This window comes from Sinohyriopsis cumingii, chromosome 11, assembly GCF_028554795.1.
Source record: "Sinohyriopsis cumingii isolate HCF-2022 chromosome 11, ASM2855479v2, whole genome shotgun sequence".
NCBI classification, from domain to species: Eukaryota; Metazoa; Mollusca; class Bivalvia; order Unionida; family Unionidae; genus Sinohyriopsis; species Sinohyriopsis cumingii.
In genome coordinates, this window is record NC_142971.1 from 64,353,076 (window position 1) to 64,363,462 (window position 10,387).

Below are 10,387 nucleotides of genomic sequence, written 5' to 3' on the forward strand. Positions count from 1 at the left end.
ATTGTTGTTTGCTTAAAATATATTTATAATTTAAAACAAATTACTTTTTTTTTTAAAATTTTGAAAACAAACCCGTATTTTTCTTTGAATATTCCACAAAATTTCGTCATTGATATATAAATTAGATGTGGGGGCCCATTGTCCTCACAACCCTAAAACGGCAGCTGAAAATATCAATTTTAATTTTCTAATAGTCTTTAGGGATCATTCACACACATAGCACGTATATGTTTTTGTGTCAGTGTTTATTATACAATTCCACTCTGTTATACACAAATGACAGGAATGAACTTAAACGATTGAATTACGGAACTTTAAAGAAAAATTATGCCCTTAAACTTGAAATCTTCCGTTTTCCGTTAGGTACATCTACGTAATCAAAATCTTATTATTGATTCCTCCAAAATCGGATGAGTGGCACTCAGTCATAATTTAATATAAATTAGATATTGTGATGTTTTTCGGGCCCTCTTTCTACAACTCCAATATTGTCGGAAAATTATTACTTAAATTGTTGTCAGATTCATAAATTAGGACACGATACGATTGCTAAATCTGTACATCGCATCCAGCGAGACGTTTATATGACCCCAGAGTGCAATTTTCAAGCTCTCTGAAATATAAAATCATCCTTGAAACCTTGACATCTGCAGATCATATAGTGTTTTAGCACTTCCATGCCATCCTGCATATATATTATGCTGCATTAAGAGGTGCATCGATGTCAGTGTTTTCATGTTTGTCTTCGGGAGTATCGTAACGGGCAAGCCATCTGAAAAAGAAGGTCTCATTAGAATACAGTGAGTTTCGTAACGAGGAAGCCGTCTGACGAAGAAGGTCTCATTCGAATACAGTTCTAGCGACAAAATATCACCACTGTTTTAAACAAAATTGCGTTTCAAATGCATATTGTAGTTTTACCCATCAAAATAATTCTTTATATCGTTTAATCTCTGCTTTAAGACAAGTAATTACGATTTGAATGTCAGATTTTTTAAGGAATATTTCCTTTCTTGTTCGAATTATTTATCAAATGAAAATCAGATAAAAAAAATAGTTTTGGGATCACTTTCTTACATGTACAACAAGTTCTTATAGAAACAAGTACTCGTGTTTTTAAAAAAAATTATTTTGCTAGTATAGTGGCATTTGTAAAAAAAAAAAGATATATAATACTGAATACGTTTAGAAATTATGATACTCATGGATTTATTTTACATCATGTCTACGTTTTAGTTCCCAAGTCAGACAGTGCTTAAAGCGCCTAAAAACATATGCAGTATGTAAATCATTCATTAAAAATACTCCTTGAACATACAACCGGGGGTCTGCTTGATAGACGTACTATTTGTCGTTCCATGTATAATACATTTTTAATGAAGCCAACAAGCTTTCACAACGTCGTCTAAAGTGGAGAACGTTGTCTTAAACCCTACCCAGAGACGGTAAGAGTCCATGAAAAAGAACGAATTGCTCCAGCTTGCCAGACAATGTGATCTTTCTGAGCCGTAGGCTTCTGTGACAAAGCAGGAAATGAAAACTATTTTGGTCCAATATTTGATGGGAAATAACGTTTTGGATAAAAGTGCCTTGCGCATGATTTGTAAGTCTCACTTGGGATATAACATGAAAATTATGGCATTGAAATTAAAACGTCAGACGTAAAATAGGGTTAAAAAAGCTTTAGTTTCATACTGAAGATAGACAAATACATTTGCAGAAAACAGATAAATGCATTTGCAGAAGGGGGGGGGAGAATATACGCAAATGCAAATGCAAAAAAAAGAGACGAGACGGAAATACAGATGCAAAGAGAAAATGAAGAAAGGGAATTTCAATTTAGATTCAAATAATCAGAGCTGGAAATGCAAACCACTCCCCCACACAAATTCAGGTTTTGATGTTACCAGAAATATTATATTAGCACCCCCTTTTAAAGAACAGAAGTAGAGTAAAATTTTTCTCATTTTCGAAAATTGCTGAAAATTTAAAATGGATTATTATTACAAAGTATACTTCACTGTCAGTAAAACAGAGTGCTGATTATGATATGGTTAATGAATGTATCTTGAAGTGCTATGAGTTGGTACCTGAGGCATATCAACAAAGGTTTAGGAACTGTAAAAAAAAATAAAAATTGACACACACATATCGAAGAGTAAAAGAACAACTGTTAGGAATCGAATTTCTAATAAGAAATCCTTATCTCTTTTTGCGTGCACTTATATAGCTTCTTATATATATATATATAATCTTGTTTACCTGAGATGTTACATTGAAATTACGGTGAATTCAAACAAGTTATTTTGGACTATATTAGTACATTATCACACTTTAGGCCAATGGCACATTACCGCGTTGGAGTTTACAGGCACATCAACACATTCAATATTGGAACTTATTTGAAATACTGCTAGAACTCAGTTGGAACCTTATACAATTGGATTTGTGACAAAACTTGCATGAGTATTTTGGATTTCATTCACAATGCTGTAATTCCATTTTAAAATCTCACTTTGTATTCTAGCGAAAAAAGTTATTGTTGAATTTTACAAAACTTGTTGGTTTTTGCTCTTTTCTGTTACTTAGTTTAAGACCATATGCCCACGCGAACGGAGGTGAAATGTTACTGATCTGTACAGACAATCAACTTAGACCACTTGGCCACCCTTGGCCCATATGTTTTTGAGTAAAACATGCATGCACTGCCAAAAGAATGTTTTCTACTCTGTTGTAGACAGCAAATGAAAACACTTAAATCACATTTAACTTGTTTTATCCCGTATTTTATGAACTATGTCTTGTTTGACAATTACATGTTTATGCAACGTATCTGCGAGATGTTTCTCAAAAGTTTACTAGTAAAGTTACTTACACCATGAAAAACAACGCTATCAAATTAACAAACGCCATGACGATGAAGGCAAAACCCCGGACCCAGCTGACCGTCATGGAGTAGATAGTGTTGAAGATAGATGTCGCTGCCATGCGAGCTATTATTTCCGCTGCAGTAAGACCGGCAAAAAGAGCTCCTAGGAATATAAGACACAACGGTTGGAGTAGCCATCATAATGGATACTAAATATTTTGAAGTATTCTTAAATACTAATTAATGAAAATATGCATTTTGTTACGGCAAAATTGGATAGTTACACAAATTTACTAAAACTAGATCTTTAAGACTGCAACTGATCACACACACACACACACACACACACACACACACACACACAAAAAACACGAAAAACCCCACAACAACCTAAACTTCAGATGAGAGATCTGTTGTTACTAAATGTTTTTCACCTAACGTTTTGCAAGATATTCTGGCTGGACTGTACACGCATTATACACACACGGAATTATGTTGTTAATTAAAATTAAAATTTGAGTCTAGTCATAACTGAAGTCATCAAAAAGTAGCGGATGAATTTTAAGTACATTAGTATATCCTAAACATATACCTTGTTTCTCTGGACCGGCAGCTTTGGATGCTATTCCTCGGGCTATTGGAAAGCACAGGAACATTGGTGTTCCAGCGAAAATGGCTAAAATAAGATTTTTGAAGATTTATATATCAACTGAAATCCTTTTCCAAACATGAAATCGCAAATCGGCGAAATGTGAATAATATGCCATTATCAATGGAGAAGACAAAGGCTTGATACACCCAAATCCCCCACGAAATATTGCTGGTTTTTATGAGAATTGTGAAAAACCGGAGTAGAAAGATAGTTTTCGATTGTGTTACGACTATATGTTCTTAAACTAAGCAGCATAAAGAAGCGAAACCAACAACTTTAGTACATTTAACAAAATAAAATTAATTTTTATAAGTTACAAAGTGAAAATGGAAGAGTAAGTGACAGTAATGTGAATCAAATCTAAAATATAATCCTAAATGTTCTATCATAATTCTAAAAGTATCCAGTGTTCGGAATGAATTTCAATATTGAATGTGCTGATGTACAAATAATCTTGAATATCACACACACACACACACACACACACACACACACACACATATATATATATATATATATATATATATATATATATATATATATATATATATATATATATATATATATATATATATATATATATATATATATATATATATTACTGAGCTAACACACATTACAATTCGCAGGATGTTGGGTCAGTTTAAATGGAAATTTCCATCAAATTGTAATCAACTTTCTAAGTTCGTAAATAAGGTTAGGCCTTGAACTCATACTGAAATAAACATCTTGAAGCAGAGAAAAAGACAACGGTAAGGTAGGCCAGACATCTACCCTCAATCACAGAAAAGGGTCAAACACACAATGTAAATTAAATATACATAAAAATTATATGACTATTGACTACCTAATCGGACCAAAACATTTCCCAAAAATATTTAAACCCTAAATAATGCCAAAGGAAAGTATATTATTTGCGAGTTGCCATTCTTTGTACACCAAAGATAATGTTGATCTTTTTGTTAAGTCTTAAACCTCAGGCGAGCACACATAATTTGGCTAGTAAAAGAAATGGTACATCTTGCCTTTAGGAAGTCCCTTGACCTAGTCGAAGGAGTGGTACATCTTGCCTTTAAGGAATTACTGACCTATCATAAGGAGTGGTACAACCTGCTTTTAGGAAGCCTCTTGTCGTATTCGAAGGATTGAAAAATCTTGCTTTTAGGGGGTCCTTTCCTAATGTTTGCATGTCTCTGTTTATTACAAACATGGCTTACTATTACTTTAAAAAACTGTTGCCATGTGTCATGTGCCTTCAACGGTATTATTTCTAATGCTGGAGAAGGTGGACAATTAAAATTTAAATAACTCCGAGCCCCCAGTCAGCAATGCCGACGGTCTTTGTTTATAAATTCCTCAGGGTGAAAAGTACTACAATTTAATCAAATATATGACATGTATTCAACAATTTCATCGACAAATTTCTCAATCGCAATTTCTTTCGAACAAATACTGTCAATGACCTATTCACAGTTGCCAATTACTATATCATCATATGAATTAAAGGTCCTAAGTGAGAGTTTTTCCATTCAGTGTTGTCTCTGTTACTCATCTGCAAATCCCTTTTCGCCTCTTGTTTCTTTATTATACATCCGGTACCCATGACTACATTCTCTCCTGGAACTTCCGCATCCGTCCTTCGGACACTTCTTGTAATCTCTAGCACGTGCTCCTTCCGACACTGCACCTCCACACAACCGCTGACGTCACGCTAACACCTCCACGTGCTCTCCACGTGTCTTCTCTCTCTCCGATCCTCGGATGTCGACTCTACACCCACCCAGAAAGCTTCTTGCACAATAAGAAGGGATTTATAATCTTGTCTCCTTGTTCTTATCTCAGGAGAATTAACCACACTCTCACAGACATTTCATCAGAATAATGGCGAATAAAATATCAGGTCAACTCAAGCACTCACACCTAAATCCTAAATATCCCAAATGGGCTTTGTGCTATAATAATTTTGCTATAGTAATAACAATATGATCTACGACTTCTAATACATTCATACACATTCCTAATTTTCAAATTCTCGATATAGTAAACTATCATCATCAGCAGCAATCACATGCATTTCCTACCCTACGAATTATAAAAGACACATACAAATATACAGATGCATAATTATATGTGCACAATTCCAACAACGACTGACTGTATAATTCACAGATTATATATTCATATACAAAAGAAGCAAGTACAAGTTCTAACACAATTTACTAATAAATTCAGTTAGGCATTACGATGCAGCATAGTAGCAAAATGCGCCATCCTCTTCGATTCTACGTACGTTATAATTGCATGTTAATATTTCGATATACGCTACGTTACGGTATGTTGATAATTCAGCGATACATGGAAGAATCCATTTCTAATAAACTAACTGTACATAATAATGTATCAATCTTACATTACCGAGTTATGAAAGTAAGACAAATTCGGGCGAAGATATGTTTCCTCAAAAAGCCTTTCTTCGCAAATCCAACCCTAGAATTTCCATGGAATTCCTTCCCGCTGTTTAACGAGCGCACAACTCGGAGTACAGTCTAACACCTCTCAATTTCTCTAAGATCTACCTCTGGCGACGTTCACACATGTAATGACTGAAAAATGGATTTGGTCCGAACCTAAGCGGTTGCTTAATGAGACTCCGTCCCAGATTTGAATCTCTCTGTTTTGACTGGATACGGTCTGGTCTCTTTGAAAAATTTCCTGGGGTAATTTATCACTAACTTGTTAATCTCGGGTTTTCTGTTCCCAAAAGCCCGAACTTGCTCCAAGCCGGTCATAACATCACTGACTGATTGCAAAACAAACAGAGACGTCTCTACCTGGTCGGCCTGGTGATAGAATTCCCTTTGAATTTACCCCGAACGGGTCGTTGCGTCATGATTAAACAACAGACAGGCAGTTTCCCTGTTTCCAGAATCGGGTCTGTAGTCGTAATGTTACATTATACGTATTGACTTTATCAAAGGTGGTCTTGTAACTACGAATTAACTAAAAGATGATATGTGTCTACATGAAGCATGAAGTGTCAGCAAATTTTCCATACAACGTGAGACCATGAAAGTAGGTTGATTTTTAAAACAAAATCCAATCTCATAGATTTTGCAGGTCAAGTAATTGGTCAGAGCAAATGATAAATATAAATTGTGTACCGTGGGACTTCTCAAAGTTAAATCAAAACGAAACAAATCAAGAAGTCAACATCTTCATCGACCTATACACTGTACAACACTGCTATATTGAGAGTGGTTGGCTCTTGTCTTGTAAATGAAATGGTGAAATATTGAATCGATTGACAGCTTCAGTTGGTTTTTATGAAGTTCAATAGGTGACCCGAATTATCGCATTTTATTTTATTTAAAGAAAAACAACAATTCTCTATTTTCTGAAGTTGCAATATCGTGTAGATAAGTTGCTATTCTGTAAGTGTAGAAAACTTTTCTGAGATTGTGTATACTTCCCTGTAGTTTGTCTATTTTTAATTTAAACTGACTGTAAAAATCTGATCGTTTTCCTAATATGTACATGTTATTTGTATGCATTCTTACGATTCTTCAAGTAACGCGAGAATTTGCGAGATTTCAGTTGAGATGGAAAACCTATCAACTAATCCGTGAGAAATTGCTAGCAAAGATTAAGGATAATCCTCGATGAATTATAATTAATTCTTGTTACCTTGTGCAGAATGTAGAATAATAAGTATAGGTCCTTAATTTATCGCAAATACCAAGATGGGAATTTGTTATATCACCTGATAACTGTAAAAAAAAATCTAATTCTAATTATGTTTATAATATCAATATGTATAAAAACCAAAATGGATAAAATAAAAACGGGGTCTGAATTCCATGAATTGAACGTCTTCATTTAGTCCATTGACCTGCTTGGAAGAAATTTAAATCAATCTTAAAATCGACCAATTTAATATCATAAGTCTGCACTTAACGAGAGATTTATGTTAGTGAAATGGAAAGGATATTAAATGAAATAAAGACTTTTTTAGAGACTCTAATTCAACTATACTAATGGCTTGTCAGCTATGCTGAAAGTTGTATTGTGTGCGCTAAGGGTCACGGATAAACAAAGAGTTGATAAAAAATACTAAACAAAACTCAAAAGTAACATCAATTAATTCTTATAATTTAATTAACTGTATTTTCTTTCCGGATAAGATATACTTTGAAATATTCATATAGGAAATGAAGTGTCATTTTGTGAATAAAAGGAATAAGTATTCTCTTGCTATCCTAAATATTTACTCTATTGTCATTCGTGCGTATCCATATCTTTCGTTATTACCTCGTTTGGTAGATGTATTGTTCGTTCGTTTATTCATTTTTACACTCATTCGTTCTTACGCATATTCCTTCATTTACTCATATATCAGAGACTATATCTGTTTGGTCGTCTATTTCATTTAGCATTCTTTTTAATTATAATACTCACTAGCGAATTGGAAAACTGGACTAATTGGATTATTAGTGACAGTCTAAATAATAATTACCTTGAAACAAATTGTCCAGAAAATCTTATGGCACATTGTTTAAATTAAACTGACACAGCAATCGTAAAAAATTGCCTAACAAACATTTTACACAAGAAGAAATTAATGAATCTCAATCAGAATTTCTAGTATTTTCGGACATAATTCCCCCCCCCCCCGTCAACTACGTTTCATATTTCGTCATTGAGAAAATTATGCGAGCAAAGAGGTTTGACCTAAAATTTGTGTTTTGTCTTTTTCTACACAAGATTGGCTTTTCACAGCAAAAGATAATTTCTCGTGAAGAACTATGTATTATTAGTGGCAATCTAAATAATATATATATATTATAACAATAAAATATGTCTTTCAAAAGCGCATAAATGTGGACGTATCTACTTTTGTGAACGTGAGAATAACCACAATAGTTTTATCCATAAATCTAAGAAAAAAAAGTAAAAAAAGAAAGAAAACTTAAAGGTTGAAACTATCGAGACAATGATCATAATCGTCGAGTTTCATCTTATCTCCAGGAAAGACAAATAACCATATTTCAGTGAGTTTACCTATAAAAAATGCGGCATCTGTCCACGCAAGACCAGTCATGACGTAACAAACGATGGCTGATATCAAAGAACAAGCACCAATTACACCGCTTGAAAGACAGTTCTGCAGTGGCTTCAGCAAAAGGAATCCTAGAACGTTTACGAAGAGCTGCTGGGCAGCGCCATAGTACCCGATCAGCGTAGGGGACCAACAAAACGGAAATCCTAGTTGCAAAAGTGTCGTTAGATCCCATGTGGACTGAGTAGGCATCATGATGAGAATGGATATAACCAAACAAAGCCAGAAGATTATTCTTTTTGGATATTTCTTCTTGTCAATATAAAATTCTACTAGAGATCTGAAACACCGTACCGCGGAATTTTTTTGTTGGGTATTTGACGGGGCTTCGGATATACCAGAAACAGGTCTTTTTGCGTCTCGTTTTGGTCTTGTTTCTGGTATGCCGAGCAGTGCAAGAAGAAAACCACAGAAGCTCAAAGCCGTTGCTCCTAATGTTGAATAGAAGAAACCAGTGTATTTGATGCAGTATCCTGAAGCAAAAGATCCAATAACCCTTGAAATCCCATTCAGTGCCTCCAGAAGAGCATACGAGTTAATGACCTGCTTCCCGGGCGGAGTGACATCAGCTACTATCACAGAACAAGCCACGGCAAATGTGTCTAATGATCCAAGAATTCCGCTCAGAGCCTGACCAATGAATGCAAAAGCGAGACTTAGTTCAAAGTATATAATCATGGCTTGTACGAGTGTTAGCAAAATATTACCTACAAACGGCAAAAGCAGGAGAATTTTCCGTCCCAGATGATCGGACAGCATTGAAAAAGATATCATAGTGATGAGAGTAAGTAGGTTCTGACCTAGGTCAAAGTACAGGTTCCACTTTGCAGCCTGGCTTTGTGCTTCAGCTTCATTGCCCTTCGTTTGATTGCTGATGTTAGGGCAGTCGTCATTGACAGAAGAATTAACATTGGTCACCAACGATGTGTTTGATGGAATTGTTTTCCGAAGCCAAGTATACATATATTGGCTAAAGGCAGATGAACCAAGTACATCCGTATTTGTCTGCATGAAAATTATTAAGACAATTACAACATATCGTAGTGGAGTCCTGAAATTCTTCATCGCTTGAGTGTCCACTCCAGATGGTTCAATCAACGATCTCTCTGACATTTTTGTCTCAGTTGCGTAATGTTCTACTTACAGTTTACGACTATGTAACGCGTCCCTCACATTTGCAGTACGCCTATGAGATGATTTGGTACAATCTACTTGACCTCATTTGCTGTTATCTGGACTGAACAAAAATCTTTTGGACTTGGAAATCAACGTAAGTTGATAACCTATACAGAAAATTTGCAACAGCACGTGAGAGGTATAGTCATCCGATCAATGTTTGATTTGTAACATGTGTGTCTCTGAGTGACTATAATTGACAGAGATGCATCTTGTTCTTGCTCTAGAATAGGTTGCTTAGTTCATCTTATTATCGCGTAAAGATGCTAAATCCTGCTGTATTGAACGTCAAATATGATTGCAGAGTATCGCATATAGTTCAAAGCTCCTTGATATTTAACCTAATGTACCATATGTAGGGGGTTCTATAAAACAAGTGTCCTTTAAAGTGCTGCCTTACAATTTTCAAAGTGTTACAGGAAGTAATACTTTGCGATAACACCCTAAGCCAATAGTTGACAACCTCCCAACCCATGAATGGTTGATACTTAGAAACATTACTATTATCAATATTATTTTTGTTACTATTAGTATTACATTAAGATTGTTTAACGTGCAATGTACAAAATCATAA

At 34.8% G+C, this 10,387-nt stretch overlaps 1 protein-coding gene across 2 annotated transcripts; it reads right to left on the reverse strand.

The window, feature by feature from the left end:
• Nucleotides 1-226: 226 nt before the first annotated feature.
• Nucleotides 227-9,830, reverse strand: LOC149788588 (proton-coupled folate transporter-like). Of its 2 annotated transcripts, none has more exons than XM_089975735.1 (4): nucleotides 9,438-9,830; nucleotides 3,462-3,545; nucleotides 2,876-3,032; nucleotides 227-772 (listed from the first exon to the last, which is right to left on the reverse strand). In XM_089975735.1, the coding sequence occupies exons 1-4, from the start codon at nucleotides 9,748-9,750 to the stop codon at nucleotides 697-699; spliced, it is 630 nt and encodes a 209-aa protein (XP_089831861.1). In that variant the 5' UTR covers nucleotides 9,751-9,830; the 3' UTR covers nucleotides 227-696. The 2 variants fall into 2 exon arrangements, with proteins under 2 accessions (XP_089831861.1, XP_089831860.1); XM_089975734.1 differs by having other exon boundaries at nucleotides 8,580-9,830.
• Between the last annotated feature and the right edge of the window lie 557 nt (nucleotides 9,831-10,387).